Source organism: Camelus bactrianus, chromosome 2 (assembly GCF_048773025.1).
Source record: "Camelus bactrianus isolate YW-2024 breed Bactrian camel chromosome 2, ASM4877302v1, whole genome shotgun sequence".
Classification (NCBI taxonomy): Eukaryota; Metazoa; Chordata; class Mammalia; order Artiodactyla; family Camelidae; genus Camelus; species Camelus bactrianus.
Genome location: NC_133540.1, coordinates 85778759 through 85799452, shown reverse-complemented (window position 1 = coordinate 85799452; position 20694 = coordinate 85778759). Strand labels below are relative to the sequence as shown.

At 36.5% G+C, this 20694-nt stretch overlaps 2 protein-coding genes across 8 annotated transcripts in view; both read right to left on the bottom strand.

The window, feature by feature from the left end:
• Positions 1-263: 263 nt before the first annotated feature.
• EPGN (epithelial mitogen) lies at positions 264-9398 on the bottom strand. 3 transcript variants are annotated; one of them, XM_010969337.3, is made up of 5 exons: positions 8635-9376; positions 8012-8101; positions 5135-5255; positions 4243-4395; positions 265-2760 (listed from the first exon to the last, which is right to left on the bottom strand). In XM_010969337.3, exons 1-5 carry the CDS (start codon positions 8675-8677, stop codon positions 2706-2708), a joined length of 462 nt encoding a protein of 153 aa, XP_010967639.1. In that variant the 5' UTR covers positions 8678-9376; the 3' UTR covers positions 265-2705. The 3 variants fall into 3 exon arrangements, with proteins under 3 accessions (XP_045362170.1, XP_045362169.1, XP_010967639.1); XM_045506214.2 differs by lacking the exon at positions 4243-4395 and having other exon boundaries at positions 264-2760; positions 8635-9398; XM_045506213.2 differs by lacking the exon at positions 8012-8101 and having other exon boundaries at positions 264-2760; positions 8635-9387.
• Positions 9399-13391: 3993 nt separating this feature from the next.
• The window catches only part of MTHFD2L (methylenetetrahydrofolate dehydrogenase (NADP+ dependent) 2 like), a 115194-nt gene continuing 107891 nt past the window's right edge, over positions 13392-20694 (bottom strand). For all 5 annotated transcript variants that reach the window (XM_074345073.1, XM_074345081.1, XM_074345098.1 and 2 more), the window contains one exon: positions 13392-14754. In XM_074345073.1, the coding sequence (XP_074201174.1) occupies positions 14642-14754 (113 nt within the window). In that variant the 3' untranslated portion in view covers positions 13392-14641. The remainder of the gene's footprint in view (positions 14755-20694) is intronic.

The following is a 20694-nucleotide window of genomic DNA, read 5'->3' as shown; positions in this document are numbered from 1 at the left end:
TTTCATCTACTTCAAACGTTATAAAAACATAATTATACAAAAAAGTCATTTGGGGAAAGAAGGTACAATAGCAAGCAGTTATAATTCCCTTTTTGTAAATTTACTTGCTCAGGCATGACTGAAATTATAGTATTTCCTCCCACCCCCATCATCCTCCAAAATGCTAATGAAGCACTCTTGAATATTGATGACCTAAGAATGTGTTCTCAAGAACTGAAGGGCAGACACAGGAAGGAGACAAAATGGGAAATGAAAGAAATTGATGAACCCCTTGGCCAGTTTGATTTAGTCAGAGATGCCAGAAACAGGTTCTCACATCTTTCCTAAATGACTCAGCTAATTTAATGATTCACTGATAGCTGCAAATGTAGTTCTGTTGCAAGGGCTTACCTAGTAGGCTTTTTTCAGAGTCTTATTGTATATTGGAAAAAAACCAGAAGATGAAAAAATTTGCAGAACATCTTATGTTTATGCATTTTCCTGCTTAAGTTCTGCTTACATATATAAATACTGCCAGAAGAATGCCAGGGATTCCTTCCCACAAAATTAACTCTGAGAGTTATGGGATCACAAGATTATTTTGTATAACCGGCCATAAACAGATGGCTTCCCATAAACTGTAATCTAAATTTCCATACAGTCTCACTCCATGGGTCTGATAATGTTAATTTAATGCTTACTATTTCAAAGGTGAAAAACTTTGAATTTGTTGGTTTTCTATTTTGATTTACTTTTTGGTTTGGCATTCTAGGAATCTGAATTTGTTGTTTAATTTCTATTCAATTGTGTTTACATTTTAGAAATATTTGTAGGTCACCAATATTTATAACTTTTTTTATTGAAGTATAGTCAATTACAATGCATCAACTTTTTAGGTTATCACCTCTCTAGTCTCTAGTCTCACTTCCTCTTTCTTTTCATCAGTAGACAGTCCTTAATTAAGCCTTATTATTTCTTCCTGGACTCTCCCAGCTTTTTAACACCTTTTTGAAGTGCTCAGGAAAAGCCTAGCTTTCTAGGTGCGGTCGCTGCAGTCATTGGGAGGAACCTTCACCTCCCTACTCCTTGGTATGATGTAACCTGGGCATACTTTGTGAGATCATGCAGAAAGTGCTGATGTGCAATTCATCTGCATTAAATTCCTTCTGAAGGAAAAACAAAGCGAGTGAAGTACCTTCTACTCAAAGGAAAGCAGAATGTAAAGCTTTGTTCAGAAGTGAATGAAAAGACATAACTTCCTGTAAGAGAAAGGCTTGTTATTAGGCTACCGTTGTAAAAATATTCACGTTTGATCCTCTTTTAACCTATCTTATGATCAAAATTATTTTGCTTATCTACACCACAATAGAAAAAAAAAGTCCATAGTTTTAGAATAGATCTAACAGAGAAATGGTAGATATTATTATTCTTTAATTTCATGTTTTACTTCCTTTAAAAACAAATTCTTAAATTATTATTTCACAAATCAAACACTAAAATATACACATAAGATGATATCCAATGATGTGTTTTGAGTTAGGGGTGAGGGTGGGGACAGAGATGGGCTGAGAATAGTCCCACTTGCAACACAGGTATGGAAAATTGTCTCTCTTTTCTTACTATCAAATTTTAGAGCCAGAAGGACTTTGTAGAAAATGAAATCAAAGCCCAAAGAAATGAAGGGACCTGCACAAAACTTTTCCAGTTAGGTGGAGGAAATATGATTAAAGAGGAAGAACCTTAATATTCCCAAACTGGTGTTTCTACCAATGTTCCATTGTCTATCTCTACATGTGAATCCTCTATTGAGTATTCAGAAATGGTAAAGAAAGTTTCCACATGCTGTTGGCTGCTGAAAAAATTCCTGTGTCCAATTCTTCAGTTTCTATTTCAGAACCAATTGTAGAACTTTATTTATTAGTAGAATTTTAGAATTTAAGTGCAAATAGATAGTCGTCAGGTAATTCCACTAACAGTGGGAGAAAGTGATGAACATAAACATTCGATGACCAGTGAGTCCGACAGAAAGCTTTATAATCCATGTAAAAATAGAAATGTTTTGCCTACTCAGGGCTCAATATCCATATAGCTTTCAGTCATTAGAAACTTTTTAGCTTATTCCATATTTCACAGTGTTATCACCAGCTGGATATGATTTATGTTTGCCTTGGACATTCAATTTTCTTTTCCTTGGCTAAACTTCAGGCACACGTTTGTTCCCTGGAGGTGCTATAATACTGATTTCGTCCTAATAGTTGACATCACATTCTTTTAGACATCATGAAAGCAGCATATTTGGGATTCAGTCCGTAGAACAGTGGTCCAGAATAATGGTGGCGAGCACAATGAAGAACCCAAGCTTGGCATTGCTGTAACTTGCTGCAAGGTTGATGATTGTTCCCATGAAAATTCACATCTGACATGGTTGGAAGCATAAAACTCAGTCTCTCTGCAGTAAAAGCAATAACCACACAAAAGCAGAAAACCCAGAGTGGGACTCTGGACTTGACTTCTGTCCCTGTAGCTTGCTCCCGTGGCTCCCATGGCACCCTCACGATGGCCAAGTCTGAGGACCAACATTGACATGTACTCTCTCGTTTCATCATGATCCCAACTTCTATTATTTTCAAGTCTAGTCAGCTTGGTAAGTTGTGTTGTTTCACTTGAAGATTTCAGTCTTGGGCCCACTGATTTTTACAAATGCCTCATGAAAATTTCTTACAGTCTCACAGTGGTCTTCCTCTGGAACAGACCTTAAAAGGTGATTTCAATTTTAGACACCTAGAACAGAGCATTGGTTTCCGTGTGAATTTGACTAATGTTTTTATAGCTCATTAAGAATTATATAAACGCTCTGGTGTAGCAGTTGCCCTTGCACCACCTGTATCCCCTTTACCCGCTGGTGGACCGCCCCCCAGCAGCTGTGGGTGCTAATAGGCTCACAGCACCATCCTTCCCTAGAGGATTGTTTTGGCCAAACAGAGGACTTCCCCTGAAGATTCCTAGGGGATTCCAGGCCCCTACCCCTTGCCCCACCAGGAGCATCCTAACATCCATGCTTGATGACACTGGGTATTAAAACCAAAATCCCTCACATTCTTGGGATGGGTCTGCAGAGCCATTCATGTCTTTTCCTGTGGAATCAGCTTGAGGCTAGACTTCAGCTAAAGCCGCATCTTAGCTGACCTCCTACCTCTGCTCTAGCTTTCCTGCTTCATTACAGATATGTCTCCTTAGACTGCTCCCTTTCCCAGTCACTCACATAAGAGGTCCTGTCTTAGGTTCTGCTTCTTAGGGAGCCTGACCTCAGACAGCTGTCTTGTTAGCATTAAAAGGTCTTACCTTTTTGGTTTTTTTCCTTTCTTGGTCTCTTAAGCAATTGAGATAACAGATCTTACATCAATTTGTTCACCATTGATAGAACAGATTTTATTCTAAGATGCAATTGTTAAGCAAACAATTTTTTTTTTTATTTTGTAGCCATGTTTGGTCATTTAAAAAAATGACAAACTAGTTAATAACGTACAGCAAGGGAAATGTATTTATACCTTTTTCTTTAATGTGCCTCATGTTATTTCTTGACTGTTCCCTACTTACATGGAAATTAAGGAAAAATGACCAGTGTGGAAAAGCCAGAAATAACAATTAATAATTAATACATGAGTAATTTATACTTAGCGGCTTAAGCTTATCTTCTTAGGTTTTTAGCAATAGACAGTGTCTCCTGAATGTACCCTCATTGGTGTCTGGGGGTAAATGGCCCAAGTTTGTCATGCATTTGCATTCATTTAATACTCATTTCTTGATTTGTTCATTCAACAAATATTTACTGAGTGTTTATAGTGTGCCGGACGTGGTATTTGGCACTGAATATAATTGTGCACAAGACATATTTAATTTTTACCCCGTTTGCTGGACGTGGTATTTGGCACTGAATATAATTGTGCACAAAACACATTTAATTTTTACCCTTGTGGGCCAACTGTCCTCCTCATTTATAACTTTGATGTAGGCAGACAGAGTTAAGGATGAAGGGAAATTACAAATTGGAACTACCCTTTGGCAACTGAAGGTACATTTTTACCTCTTGTCTGGATTTATGAGAAAAGACATCAAAATAAATATGTAGGAACTTGCCAGATTTATAGTCATATTTTCGCTAAAAAAAATTAATACATGTCAATGCCTGGTACATGGTAGGGGCTCAACACATTTGTCCAAGGAACGAGTGCCCAGTGACTTCATACTTTATCTTTTTCATACCTCTTTCTTATGTAGCAGTAAAAAATAACAAGAAAACCACTTAATAATAGTCCAACGCCAATCCCAATTGCAATGTATTTTTCATAAGAATCCACAGCATATGACGTTAAGGTCAAGTGCTCACACCTTTCTCCAGTATAACCAGTAAAACACCTTTAAAAAAAGAAAATAATGTATAATTTTAAAACTCAGGATGACAGAAACACAAATGACCAATTTCAAAGAATGAAAAAAAAATTTAATGAAAAGTAAGTGATTTAAATTAAAGAGGCAGACACCAGTTGAAAGCCAATCTATGAAAGGTCCTGAGGAAGCTATGTATTTTATAAAAATCATTTGATTAAAACCCCATAGTAATGCAACTTCTGCCACTGGTAGTAGGGAAAGGTAGTTTGCTTGCATGGGTTGATCTAGAAAATTGTTAACCTGATCTTTTATAGGAGGATACTGAGCAAACTGATGATCATAGAGATAATATCTCAGTTGATCCAGAACTTTATATTCCTGAAGTGGTTTTGCCATAGTCTGTTTCATTTCATCCTATAATCAACCCATGAAAACTCATAGTCATCTTTGAATGTTGTTAAAATGTAGATTTGGATTCAGTAGTTTTGAGGTGGAGCATGAGTTTCTGCATTTCTAACAGGATCCCAGGTTACACAGATGATACTAACCTAGGAACCATATTTTTGAGTAATAAGGATTAGGTAGGTCAGAAGAAGACTCCTTAGATATTCTAATACAAAGAGGACTGGTCAATCATGTTCAAACTGTGTACCCTTTTTGCTAGATGATATAGAGGTATGTGGAAACATACCATGTGAAATACCATGTGCAAGGAGGCATACATTCTCCTCCCATCTCTAGGACTTGGGAAGTGCTCTGCAATTACCTGCAGATGGCTTTCTCCAGCTCGTGGTGGAATGCACAAACACCATTGATGCAGTAACTGTGGTGGTCTTCCAAGCAGTGACGTGAGAACTTCAAGGCAATGGGTCCTTCTGTGTAGTCAGCTAGAAAAGGAGATACAATTTTAACTGATGAGGTGGGTCACACTTTTATAGTAGATTTGTAACACATATGTAAAAAGACGTTTAGTTTTAAGACTATTTGTGAGTCATGTGAACTATTGATTAATTCCTTTGGCAGGTTGGGTTAATATCATCTAGACATATCACTGATTAATTAGGAGGTAGAAGTGGATTGATCATTCCATTCTTTAGAAACTACATAATAAGGCATGGATACAAGTTTGCCAAAAGGTGGCAGCATTGCTTCTAGTCATAGCATGCTGTCCTGAGCAAGGCTTCCCAAATGTTGCCTGATGCTAATAAATATAGAAGCTTTTACAGTTTTTTTCTTTCTCCCCTTTACACCCAAGAAGTCAGCACTTAGGAAGATTTGGATTTATGCTTGTGAGAAAATGAACTTGATTTCTCCTCACTCCCCAGAGAAGCGTGAGATGAGACTCCCCTTTCCCTTTATGGTGACTACCTTAAGTAGTTAATGGTGGAGGGAGCATTTTCCCTGACTGATTTCAGAAGAGCTATTGTTACGACCTATCCAGGAAGCCAGAAACAACTCATGGCTCAGGCTTAGCACAGCTAAGACAATACCTTCGAATGTTAATTAGAAAATTTACTCATTTAAGAGGCATTATGAGATCCTGGGAAAAGCCATGCAGTTGGAATTAGAAAATCTGGGTTTTGATTTCTAGTGCTAATACTCTGTAAGTCACCACGCTTGGCAAAACTTTTGTGGTCAAGTGTCCAGAAGCCTCTTTATGGCCATTTTCCCTTTGGGAAGCTGTACTGTGGCAAAATATGTGTATTTCAGGATGCTTTCTCTTCATTGCTAGATGTACTAAAGACATACACCTATCCTGTCCTTGACATTTATGCAGTGGGAATGACACTTGGGTCAAACTACATGATTGAGTCCTTCGTGGTATACTTTAATTACTGATTCTTAAATTCTTCTCGAGAAGAATTAGTGGCATTTTATTCTGTCATTGTCATGAATAAACAGATCTCCTCATCCATAGTTATCATGTTACCCCCTACATGCCTCGCTAAGTAGATTAAGAGAATACTACTCATTTGTTTTTAGGAAAAAAAGATCCAAAAAGGCATAATTTTTATATTGAAAATACTAAATCTTTTAGACACGAAGACCAACAAGATACTGTGTTGTGTAACTTCATTTTGGCTGAGAAAACACATTACCTTAAAAATCACATTCATTTTGTTGACTGTGGTATAGTAAATCTAATTTCTTATCTTAATAATTAATTGTAAGTCAGTGAGAATTCCCATTATAAACTGTGCTAGGTTCTTTCTACTTCAAGATTAAATAAGTTCAATTAACCAAGCCTGAACCAGGACTTCCTAGAAAATGTGAGAATTGAAAGAAGACATTTCCAAAGAAAGAGTATACTAGAGACTTGTCTTTCCCCTAATGAGAAGAATATTAGTTATAACTTCATGAAGAACTTTGTAATATACAAAATAATCTGGATTCAGATTTTAAGTTAAATAAAAAGCAGGTAAAATCTAAAATTCTCCCATTAAGAAAGCAAAGGAAAACCACTAAGATGATATATTCACAATCCCTTTTTTCCATTATTATTCCCTGTAACTTGGAGAATTTTACTTGCACTTCACTACTGGGGAAGAAAAAAGGTGGTGATGGGCACACTGTTACGTCACTGAGAGGCAACTGTACTTTAATTTTCTACAGTATCATCTTCCAACAAAGATGCTTTCTCTTTGTTTAAAAGTTCAAAAGACATGAAGGATTTGGCTAAAAGTTATCCTAACACACAAATTTTATTTTGCAGATTGATATATATTCAAAAACTCAAATGAGCAAAATATTTTAAGTAAATTTTTTAAACTTAAAATTATTGGTGCAATGAAGAATAATTAAATATTACTATTTTTCATGTTCAGAAACAATATGTTTGACTTTATCTTCCTGTATTTGCCTGGCTCTGAGAGCAATATATAGTGTTACGGTGTTTTCTCTGTCCTAAGTCAAATGGCCAGTTTTCATATCGGGGGATGGTATGTGATTTGCTTGAGAATCACAACTACCTGATACACAGGTGTTGGCAGGTAACGAGCTTTCCAAGTTCTCGTCTAAGAGTTTAAACAGTCTGGAAAAATGCTAATACTCTACAGTGGCCAGAAGATATTCTAATCATAATAATAAAACAGGAAAGAAAATATATCATCACCATCAACAACAAAAATTGGGTACACGTGGTTAGGAAATATAGCACCTACTAAAGCAACAAAAAAAGTTCCCCAAAACAAACAAGAAAGAAGACTTTTCCAAAGATGAAGGAAAGTGGATGAAGGCTTCATCTTATGGCCATAATTTCTTCAGCTGCAAAGCTCATAATCACAGATCAAAATAAGAAGTCACTCATCAAGAATGCTGAAATGGGGACAGACCGCCTCTGGATGCAGTGGGTTATTGGGAACCCAGCAGGAATCAAGCAGAAAGTGTTACAAGTTTCACATCCAGGACAGTGACTGAAGACAACTTTGTTTCTCTCATTTGCTTCACTTCTTTCTTTTGAAAAGGCAGTTCTTTGCTGACACATTTACCTGTCACTTCCATTTAACAGCATCCTAATAAATGATTATCTAATAATAAAATATATATTTAAAAATTTCCAGTGTTGCTTTTATCACAATCCGAACTTCTCTCAAATTTTAAAAAGAAAAAAGTCTCTTGAGATACATAAGTGTGAAGAAAATACCTTCAGTTGTGTTAACTGTCCAGTTACTTTGCTGGGTTGTGGTTGGGGCTGTTACAGTCATGGCTGCCTCTTCAGTCAGGGCTGTCATTGCTGTGTGGAGGGGAGGGAAAGGTGTCTTTAGCAGGTGAGCCTCCTTCTACGTACAGGCAGCAGATTGAGAGTTACTCTGTTTATTCCCATGTCTATTCTGTTTTTAATTCATTTACATTTGAAATCCATAACCTGACTGGGGCAATATCCTGACAGTTTCTTATCTATTCCAGTTCTACTGACTACATTATAATTACAGAAGATAGAAGCACATTAATTTTAAGAGAAAGTACATACATTTATAAACTAATCCTATCACAAAGATGCTATTATATCATAGTTAAAATATATCGACTACTCTTCAATTGTATAAAGTAAGCATTTTCAAGATCTCAGAAAAAGAGGTATCAAAATATTTAAGGACAGGAACATACATTACATAAGAAACTAAATTAATTCCCAGACTCCTTGTTTGGATTTTTGTCCTGAAGAACAACTGCTGAAAAGCCAACTCCTCACTTATTCAGAGAAAACAAATCCCATTCCCACTTTACACTGACAGAGAATTAACAAATCAAAAAGAAATGACCTACCATTGAATAAGAAGTAGACTGTCATTGGAACTCCGAAAGCCATTTCCCACACTTGTTAAGAGTATCTTGCTCTTATCCTCCTAGACTGACGGCTGGAAGGTTTTTATTGAGCTCTCTTTCTTGCATTTATATTTCACGAAGCGTCATCTGGCAGGTCTTACCAATCAAAAAAATATGTACTTCTGGCAGCAGCACGAAGCCTCGAGGCGCTCGCGCTCGCGCACTTGCTGAGGATACCTGTGTTATCTAGCACTGTGATCAAGTTTTCTTTTGAAACACTGGTTTCCTGTTACCTGTGGGCATAATCATGTTTGTAAAAGTACTTAAAACCACAAAAAAGAATCAGAATTCAGGAAAGGCCTCCTTGCTGTGAACTTAGAACCGTACCAGCTCCAAAGTTGCTAGCGACCTATATAGGATTCAAACACGGGGGAGTTTTGGTGTTTCCAAACTAGGACAAAGCTTAACCTGTTAGTAAAAGAAATATCCCTGAAATTGCATTTACTGAAATGCTTTTCAGTACCGATGGGGTTCCCCTGCAAATCGAGATATTTTGTAAGTTAGTGGCAGGGGAGAATAATTAAATTTGTGTAAAAATAGAGGTTTAATACTCCATTTGAATTTTTGCTATTTAGTTTTACTATTTTAGGTCTGTAAAAATAATTATTTTAAAGAGTATAACATTTACCTTTATATCATTCTTCTATTAATCTTATTTTAAGAAGATGGAATGGGTTACTAAGTTCCAGGAATTGCAGTTCTTAAGAATGTGCCCCCAGTAATTAGGCTGGAGAGAACCAGTAAAGCACTAAGATATTACTACCACCACCACCACCTCTGTTAAGGTGAAGTTAAAATTAAATTAATGTTTGGTGCATCTAATGAATAGAAAGTTTTAAGTTTAATACAAATTCAAGATTTTCTCTTAATCTACTTAAGATTATTGAAGTGCCATTTTTAAGGCCAAACCATGTAATTATTGCTATTACATTTTGTGACTACAGGAGCATCTATAAATTTTCACTTGCCCCAAATTATTATAAATAATTTATAAATATGTTTTACTGAGATATTGCTTCTTTCTACCAGGAATGTCAATTGCTCATATTTTCTGTACCTTTAAAACCTGTTTAAGTCAAGATAGGTTGTCATTTGCATCATGTCCACCCAGCAAATTCAATTTACCAGAAAGGAGCCATTTCATTAAGAGATGAATTTGGCTTTAGAAATCACACAAGAATGAGCTTGTCGAACTCATTAAACTTGGGCAATCACTTAACCACAGGAGTCATCCTGTTAAAGTTAAAAGAACTTGGCTCACTTTATATGTGCCTACATTCTGTATTTCTGCTTTTGTGGGGTTTTTGAACTGTTTGTTATTAAAACAATTTCTGAATACTATTTTTCCCAGGCAAATATTTGAATTATAAATCAAATAATCATCTTCTGTCCCACTGGTGAGAATTTAAGAAGAAATCATTTAAAGAATTAAATAAACCACAACCAATGGCAGTTGCAGGAGGAAGATGCTAAGACTAATGTTAAATATCTTTATGTCTAAGACTGGGACATAGCACAACAGCCAGCTTCGTAATAACTGTCAACTGCTGCTTGCACAGTGCTTGGCATTTTGCAGAAGGGTCTCATGCACATCCCAATTCTGTCTTCAGTAGTTCTGGCCCCATCAAATCCAGTGCCTAATATATAGCGTACACTCAATGAATCTGTCTTGAGTGAATAAAGAAATAAACAATAGGCCTGATTTCCATTCCTATATGGCAAATAAGGAATGAAGACTCAAAAACAATAAAGTGAACTTGCCAGAGGACACGTCCTCGAGTCAGGACTTGAATTCATGTTCAGATTCCGGATCATATGCCCTTTCCACTTCCCCAGCTGTGTCCTCCGGTAGGAGTCAGTTTACTGATCTCAGTGGGATTCTCCTAATTATTTCCTAAACTCAAGCTTTCAGTAAATTAAGTCTGTTATAAGAATCTAAACGTTAAATGAACTGTGGCCTTTGCATGCATGTAGGCTGAGAGAAGTGGACCCCTGTCTCCCTAGATGTCTCTCCACTCTGGTGCATTGGGTCACATAATGTAGAAACTCGTCTACCACTGGAGTTTGAGGTTCATACCAGAAAATAGCTCTCATCATCCCATGAGCTTCTCTTCCCCTGGACTCATCCTGCTGGATCCCACTTACACTCTGTAGGAGGGTCTCCTGCCTTCCTGTCCTCAGTCCTCTCATCACGGAGTCCTTCCCTAATCCTGTAGAATGTAGAATGGGGGAGGTGGGCATGTGGCCTCACTGATATTTGCATTCGTTCCTAACACTTGTTAAAGTGAGAAAGAAGGCTAAGAGCTGCAGCACTCCACTATCATTTTTTCTGTCTTTAATTTATTCATTTCTCCCTGGTTATAAGCATCTCTGCAAGTATCTTCTCTTCCCTTCTCTCCCCTTAAGTTAATTTTTTCCTTCCTTTCTCCTTCTCCCTCCTCTTCCTTTTCTTTTTCTCTCCTTCCCTCTCTTCCTTCCTTTTTTTGTCTTTATTTCTTGCTCTTTCACTAACAACCAAAATTTGTTGCTGGACATTGGCAGGAAATGGTCTTCAGCCCATTGCTTCTCTCTCTCTCAACTTACACTGTAATGCTCGTGGATTCAGTTGCCATCCATTCATTCATAAGATATTGACTACCTATAATATCCATGGCACTAGGCTGGGTGTATTGTTTGCAAGACAAACAGACAAATCATGCGTGGACTCTGACCTCAAGGAATTCGGGGAGTAAGGAAAGTACATATATAAATGCAGTGCTGGGTAGAGAAGAATGACTATCATGAATGTGTGCAAACTGCTATGAGAGCTTGAGGGTGGGACTCAGTCAAACTCTCACATCATTTTTCATGGATAAGTTTCATTGAAGTGAATCTGAAATAGTGAGTAGAATTTAGAAATCCAGTGGTAAGAGAAAGGATTCCAGGTGGGGGTGGGCCAAGCACTGAGGGGAGGCAGAGTGATATAGTGAAAAGAGAGTGGGTTCTGGCTCCCATCATCCTAAAAGACTTTTTTTTTTAATTCTAGTTTGACCTTTACTCTCCATTTGACCTTGACTGAAACTTTTTAATAATCTTGTGTCGATTTCCTCACGTATCAAATGAGGATTGTTAATAACAGCAACAACAACAAAAAGAACGCATTTAGACCACGATAGGTGCTCAATTAAAGACAGCTATTATTAATGGACAAGTGTAGAAAGACACAGGGTGTGTACAATGGGCAGCAAACAGGTCAGGAATTTACTGGTTAATACATGCTGATGAGTCTTAAATTTTCATCACTAGCCATGAATTCTTATTCTGATCCCAGACTGACATTACATCAGGACTTTAATCTATGAATTATGTCATCACCTCAAACTCAACATGTCTTAAACTGAACATATTATCTCTTCTCCAAAATCAGCTCCTCTTTACAACTTCCTCCTGTTAATCAGTGATAACATCCTCTAGGCTGTAACTGCAGCTCTCATCACTGACTAAATGTAGTCTAAATTCTGATTTATCCAGGATTTCTCTAATATGTTTCTGTTATTATTCTATTATCCAGCTGTATTTCCACCACTCTCCAACACTTTTCATTTTAGTATGAATGTAACCCTTGCTTTTATATATAAAAATACACACATATATGCGGAACTCTTTCTCACCTCCATATCCTCATATTATTCAATCTCCATTAATTCTTCAGGGTCCTTTTTACACATACTTGTAGAAGAAGGGTACTTACTTCTTCAAAGCTCCTCAACCAGGCAATTGTATGTCTATGTTTTATGCACCCCCCCAAGTATGTATAAATGAAGTCATGGTACCAATGAACCAACTTTATTTCCTTTATATGTTGGCAAAGGCTTCCTTCTTGGCCAGGCTTTACTTAGGCTCTTTTGAGTCCCTTTCTCAACTAGGCATGGACTTAGCCTGCCTGCGGAGCCCAGTTTTAGCAAAGAAATCTGCTCAGTTAGTTTATGGAGAATCCCTCTGGCTCTGTCATATCTGATCAAGTTCCTCATCTCCTACCCTTGATAGCTGGCCTAACCTTATCAAGAATCATGGTAAGCTAGTTTCACAAGAATCCCTCTACCTTTGACATCTAATCAAATTCCTCTTAGTTTTCCATCCATTGATTCCCTCACTCTGCTCATTGGCTATCAATCCATAGCTGTCTTGGCTGTATTCAGAGTTGAGTTCAGTCTCCCCTACTGCGATAGTTTTGACCCCATTGCAATAGTCTCAAATAAAGTCTTCCTTACATTTTTAACAAATGTTAGAATAATTTTTCTCTTACATTGTTTTAATTAGTCTCTGGAAAGGCTCACTCCTGAATTTTAGCCTTGCCAAAGGGGCAAAAAATCTAAAAAAAACAACTCCTCTTGCATTTTGGGGTGGGGAGAGGGGGAAGCTCAAAATCACAGACTTCGCCTTTTCCTTGTACATTTATTTTGGGTTGGTATGTTTGTTTTGGGAATTTGGGGCACTTAAAAATTAAAGAGGGCCTTTCTGAAATGTTTGCTTGAGAGCTTTGGATTTAAACTTCTATCAGGGTTACTAGGCAAAGATTTGTGTGGAATGGGCTATAGAACCTTTTCTTTCATGTTTGAGAAATGTGCATTTCCCCAGCATGCTGTGAAGAAATAGATAACAACCACATGAAAAAAGAAACTTATAGATAGATAGCTTAAGGAAAAAGAAGACAGGTATTCCTTTCCAAATTACCTTTATTATACAATTGAAATATTAATTATAAACATCTAGTCTATTTTCACAAGAATGATCAAGAATACACACTAATAAGGACATGCATTGGGTACGAATCATTATTGGCACATAAACACACTAGGATTTGGGCATGAAAACAATACAATTATGTGCCCAGGGTAGTCTCAAAATAGCCTTCAACTGACAGTCATATGTATTTTCTAATCTAAATCGTGTTAGAAACATGGCATCTACTTTGAAAACCAAATGCCATAAGAGAAGAGGGAAGAACTGTGGGCAACAAAGCAGTAGATTTTCAGTCACATCCTAAGGTTTAGTTTTGGCATACGGGAAGTGCATGTTTTCCTATGAAATTTCTAGATTTGTGAACAAACATAACGTCTATTCTTGAATGAAGTTCATGCTCATACTACAGCATATTTTTCTGATATTTGTTGGAAAATACAACCTTCATTTTGTTTTGTATATTGGCTTACGTTTGGATTTTCCATTATTCCTCAAGGGAGGTGTTGTCCATATATTTTTCTAGAAGAACAAGGAAACTACATGTAAACCTAACATATTCTTATTACATTTCTACAATGGCAAGTAGTCATTCACAATTTGACATGCCTAATACTTTCCCAAGTAACACTGCATTTTTTGCCTTCCCTGAATATTTTCTTTCCTTGAAGGGAGCATCATTTCTCGTTAAGATGCCTCAACTGATGCATTCGGGAGAAATGTGAGATCAAAATTTTATTTTTAATATTTTATCTTTCTTTTAGCAAGTAAGCTCTTTTTCAGCATACAATATAGAACATAACATATATAAAAACTGAGCACGATTACAGCAAAACCTAAATCACATTTTACAAGGGTGCCTTTTAGCTGACAAAACGTTAGTTAAAAACATACTGAGATATTTGTGCCAAAAATATATGCACTTATCGTGAGCCCTTTATTATTTTAATATTATGAACGAATGTTATTCACAAAGTAAACAACTGTTACTAAAGTTTTCATTGTCATCGCTTTGTTTTTTTCCTAAAATTAAAACCCACTCCAAATATTCAGTGAATATTAGGAGGAAATGCATTAAGTTGTATGAATCATCTGATCCACAATGATTCCATCCATGAAAAAAATAAATACAGTGTAGAAATAGCTTTGTAGTAAAATATAAAGGTTTTTTCCTTTTGTCAAGTAAATAAACAGCATGGCTTCAGTTTGCTTTGTGCTGTCATGTGACCTAGTAAATTATTTTTTTTGCTGCCAGAAGAGTGTTCTTGAGAAGCATCGCCACCGTCATGGGTCCCACGCCTCCGGGAACTGGTGTGATAAAGCTAGCCTTCTTCTGAACAGCTGGTGGAGGAAACAGAAAGTATTCTTTATTTTTTTTATTTTTTCTAAGAATTTCATATTTTCAAACGCACTTAAATGTTAAAAGATAAACTGAGGGCATTAAAAAAAAAAGTAAAGAGTTTATTTGAGCAAAAATGGATTCAAATGGGGTGGCGCCAACCCTGAAGTAGTTGTTAAGGCTTCCACCATCGGGTGCGCAGGGAGTGACTTACAGAGAAAAGGTGGAAGCAAAGCAAGCAGATTGTTGATTGGTTATAGCTTAAAGCCTAGTTGGCTGTTTGTGATTGGTTGTCCTTAGGTTTCTATTTTATAACCTTGAGGCATTTACAGGCTAAGATTTTGGTTTGCTCATGCAGGCAGCTGCGGCACTAGAACCACCTCAGTCTAATGGCCTCCTTGTTTAATTAACAGAATATAGAAGATTTTTCTGCACTACACATAGAACCCTAACAACCTCACATCATTTTTAGAATGAAGCAGACTATAACACACACACACACACACACACACCTCTGTGTATGATATCCAGTGTGTATAGAAAGAACACAATAAGGCCAACACTGTAGAATGAATCTCCATGTAGCTCAGTCTTACATGATGAAAATCTATAACCCATGATTGATCCAACTATGTGTAATCCCAGCTAGCTACTTCTAAAATACATAATATTGATCACAGAGTGGAGACAGGATAAAGACAGTTCCATTACATTAGAATGTTCCTGTTATAACAGCAGCATCATGTATATATGTGGATAATGCATTCCAGTCCAAGTCTAATAAGAATCACTAAACATATTAAAATTATCTGAAACACAAAACGCGCACAGTCCTCTTGTAAGGTATGAATGAAGACTTCTTCAGTGAATATACTTAAAGAAAATGGCAGAGAATTTTCAGCAAGTTGTATTTAAGAATGTTCTTACACCCACAATATTACAGGTGAATGACTCCACGCACTGACCTACTTACTGGCTTAGTGCTTCACCGTGTGAATAAGAACAATGAAGTTTTTCCAGATAACTCTTTTCGTACAAAGTTAGCATAGACAATACTTCTTTCACGCATACTCTGACCTTATTAATCACATGCTATTTAGATGTATTGCCTTTTACAAGTTTGCTCATATATGCATTAATATATAAAATCACATATTTGTAAAGCACTGACTTTGAAATATTAATTCAGGAATAAAACCAGTAGATGTTTTCTAGAGCTTAAGTATTATTTTTAATTAGCGTATTTAATAATTGCCTTTATTATGTGTCAGGTGTTCTGTTGCCTCTTTAAGTCACAGTGGCACCTAACCCAGATGTTAGCATCCTCATTTTACTAATGAGTTACTCTTTTTGTGTGTTGTTGTTAGTGGAGAGACTGAGGATTGAACCCAGGATCTCATGCATGCTAAGCATGCTCTCTACCACTGAGCTATACCCTGCCCACTTAAGTATTATTTTTGTACAATTTATATTGCCTTCTTGAACTACAGTTTGTAAAATTTACATTTACTTTAAGTGTAAGTAGCATACTGCAATCATTTTTTAAATCATAGGAAAATATTATTTTACCTGAAGAAAAGTCTAAATAAGCTTGAAGTCATCATCAAAAAAAAATCCTGCTAGTGTGTATCACGAATCTTCTCATGGTGCACAACAAAGAAAAGAACACTGTGATTTGGAAGATAATATTTTTGAAATATTAAGCATGTCCTTTCCCTGCCGTTCTTCTATTCAATGCACTCTGTGCTGAAGAAACACTAGACTAGGTCAACAGCCATTTCATAAATAGCTAGCTATGAATTATCAGTCCTTCCTTCCTTTGCTCTTGCTATTCCTTCCACCTGGATACGCTGCTTCCCGAATACGCTGCTACGTTCTCCAAATAAGAAACTCCTTACTATTCTTTAAAAGCCAATAAAATGTTACCTGTCCATAAATTTTCTCGAAACTTTACCCTTCCAACACTGAATTAAAAGCTCCACCATCTATTTCCAGTCACTCTATACCAGACTCTATTATGGAATTTACCACACTGTGCTGTCTGCGCCTTTAACTAGACACCAGCACCTAGAAGGCAGAAACTCTTTGTGGTGGTGGCTGTCATTTTTTAATCTTAGAACTGCTCTGTGCTCTGAGGCATTCAGTAAATTTTGATAAAGCAAATTAACTAGCCCTTGATATTTAAAATCCAAAGTCAATTTGCAGGAATGTGTCGGTGCTTTTGACTAGATACAAACAACATCAAAACAATTTAAAGTTAATTTACTGAAAAATTCAAGCTACTTTTTTTGCTTGAGGGTGACAAACTGCATTTTTCACTTTCTAATAAGCTGACCTGATGGCATGAGCAATGCCTTCTAGGTAGGACCTTTTCTATAAGATTAGAAAAGTAATGCCTTTAAAAATTTCAGCAGGTCTCTGGAAGAAATGTACTACACTACTATTACTTACATTGATAGTATATAAAATCATAAACTTGTAAAGCACTAACTTTGAAATGTTAATAAAGATAGAATACTACTGAATAGTATAGTAAATTATGAATCAAGTACGAACTCAATCTTCCCTGGAAAACAAAATGGCTTATTTCACAATCAAAAGGTGGATTAAATTGGGAATCTATTGTGGGTATACAATCATTTTTTATGTAATTTGGTTTTCAACTTTGAAGAGGGAAGTGGTTTGGAATTATGTACATATGGAAAAATAATAATAACTGCAGCTACTATTAATTGAATACTCACTACTTGCCAAGAACTTCATACACATGACTTTAATAATTAATATTTAATTATTATTTCATTTTAATAGATGAGGAAAATGTGGCTCACTGAAGTTAAAATGACCTACCACTCTCCTATATTGTAGATACATTCACAGCCAGGTTTGAATCATTCTGTGATTCTATAATTCCACCCCCATCCCAATACAACTATATTACCATAACTTGAACAAGTAGAAAAGTCCCAAGAAAGGCTCATGTGCCAAAAATTAACTCAGTTTTCTCAAAAGGTTAGGGAGATATTTTGGAAAAACAGACAAAGAGGGACAAGTTCTAATATAGTAATTTTCTGACAATTGTACTATGAGTACTCATGGCTCATCATCTTTGAATTATATCCAGCACTTCAAATTACAGCTGACTTAGTAGTCTGAGTTACTTTCTTCCTGGGTGAGATTCAGATCAGATAAACCATGGGTCTGCTCGGGTATTATGACCTTCTTCTTCCAAATTATGTTTTTCACAGCATGCATACTACTGTATTCTTTTGCTCAAAAAGTGAAGTTTGGGGTGGAGGAATAGGGAATGAGAACGGGCTGTTGCGTGAAATAACACCTGCCTGAAATTTGTAGCTCTGTGTCTTGCATTTTTGCACACTTTACTGCCGAAAAGTAACACACATTTATCTTGTCTATCACTTAGACTAGAATTAGACTGTGTGATGGGTAATAGGTCTTCACTTGACCTAGGCTAGGACTTCTCTAGATATTAATAAGCATTTAGCTGCATCAACAGAGCCCTGTAAATTACTCATTAGCAGAAGTTGATGACCTCACTGTGAACACACCTGGTTATGCAAACACTTGTTTCAAGTATTTTTATCTTTGGAATAAAGTAGACAGTTGTGAAAATGAAGTTTGTACATAGTGTTGACAGGTTGATTTTGATTTTGATTTTTCACAGTTGAATTTGATTTAAAAAATGTAAGAACTCTATTCCCTTTGATTTGATTTTCATGAGAATCTATGCCTGGGACAGTTTATCTGCTGCTGGCTAGTGTTAACGTGTTCTTTGTCTATTTACATAAGGACCAGGATACAGAAGTAAATGCTTTCTCAAGAAAGATGAGGAATTATTATTGGCAAGGGCTGATGGGTACAGATACCAGTGCTTAAAAGAAATTCTCTAGTCTAATGATTTTGCATAACTATTTCAGGGCTGTCCTAAGCAACGTGTTTATGAAGTACCAGAGGTGGCTTATGAGCTAAAATTAGTCATGTGAGAAAGAGTTAAATTCAATACATGTTTGATGCTCTTTAAGTCATCTTCCCGAATCCTGTCTGCAAGAGAGTAAATTAACAAGCATTATATCACCAGAATAACTTTTCATTGGCTGGTCTGAGGGCAGACAAGGGTTAGCACTTGCTTATAGAAATAATGCTATTAAAGATTAATCCTGTTATGTGTGGGAAAAAGGTGTTCTATATGCTCCACTGAAAATAATTACAGAAGAATTTTAAGGCAATAATTCTACTCAGAAACTTATATCCTATGAGAGAGTGTGGGTGTGTGTTTCAAGGAAAATACCAAAAATTCTGTATGTATGAGAATCAGGTATTGTATCTTGATTGATACTTGTGCTTTCATGAAACCAGAGTTAAATTCAATTTCATAAAGTCAACATGATTTCAGAGTTACTGAAACCGTAATGGAGGCAAATAAAACAATCATAAAATCCTATTATCATCTGCATGGAACTTACCTTAGGGAATGAGATTTATATGGAAATGATTTGGTGATGTTTAAAGCAGTTTCTGAAAATAAGAATATTTTGAGGAAAGGCAACAATGATTATGACAATATATTTGAATGACTCTCTGTAGACTTTAGGCCCTGCAAAGTAAATTCTATAGATTTCCTTAAAAATAATAATGCTCTACCAGCATAATTTAGACTGTGAGAGAGTGTATGTTCAGTTGTATAGAAAGAAAAGATATTACCATTTAAAGTCAGTCATTTTAGACACATGATTTGCCTTTGTACTTACTATTCTCTGTTTGACATACAAATACTTGAATCATAGTTACTCGTGCCCCATTGGTCAAAGCAAGTCATGTGATCAAGCTCAAATTTAAAGGCTTGGAATAGGAAGAATGGCAAAGTCACATTGCCTAGAGGACAGAAGATATGTGTAGTCATTTTTGATAATCCACTGTAACGGTCTCTTGGTTTTCAGTCTCCACCTTATTAGCCATATAATCTGCTGCCAGATTTATTCTTCAAAGCATATATTAGATCATTTCAGCTTATAAACATTTGATGAATCGTCACTGTCTCTTCAGTAAAATATAAACTATTTGTCATGGCAATTAGGATCCTTTATTATCTGGCCCTATATCCTTGTCTTGCATTGTTTCTCAGTCTTTGCATGTTTTCCTAACTTGATTATTCACTGTTACTACACATGCTAAAAACTGCTCCAGGTGGATTCACAGCAACAGCTTCTTGAGAAAGACAGCCATAGGCACTGTTCCTTGGAACTTACAGTCTAGTTGGGAGATGTATATTACAAATATAACTTCCTAAGGATTCCTTATGCTAAGGTTTTGAAATGTTCTACAAATGAAATGCTTACTGCACTGTGGCGTGTTGGGAAGACCTCACTGAGCATGAGCATATGTGGTATATCTATGCTAAGTCTAGAAACCTGAGGATGAATCAGACTTTTCCAGGTGAAAATGAGAGGTGGGGAGTAGACAGCATTCTTGGTGGGGGAACAGTGTTTGTGATGAAGGTGGGCAGAAGCTTCCCTCAGGTGGAAAGTGGCATGAACTCTTGCAAACTCTGCAAGAAGGCCAGTGGGGCTGACGTGTAGAAGTAAAGGGGAGGAGTTGCAGGAGATGACATGGAATAGTCTGGCTCATGGAGAGCCTAGCAGATAATGCTACAAATTTGCAGTATTAACCTAAGAGCAATGGTTAAGGTGGAAAAATACATATATTTGGAGGCAGGGTAAGTCAGGTGGGGAAACTGCCTGTACTGTGTACATTTTTCTAATGAGATGAGTTTATCATCTGTGGCAGAGAGAAGGGAGAACACAAAAGTAGCCACACAAAGTAAGACATGCTAAGATGGTAATAAATGCTGGTTCTTGTGGGAGCACCTCAAAGACAAACAGAAATCAGATGAGGGTCAGAGAAATATTTGTAAAGTGACATAA

Bases quoted from the DNA above. Each gene is read 5' to 3' on its own strand.
- EPGN (XM_010969337.3), bottom strand. From the start codon at position 8,677: ATGGCTTTCGGAGTTCCAATGACAGTCTACTTCTTATTCAATG. The intron at 8,102-8,634 runs GTAGGTCATTTC...CCCTCCACACAG, and splicing joins AGTCTACTTCTTATTCAATG to CAATGACAGCCCTGACTGAA. The intron at 5,256-8,011 runs GTATTTTCTTCA...CTCCTTTTCTAG, and splicing joins GACAGTTAACACAACTGAAG to CTGACTACACAGAAGGACCC.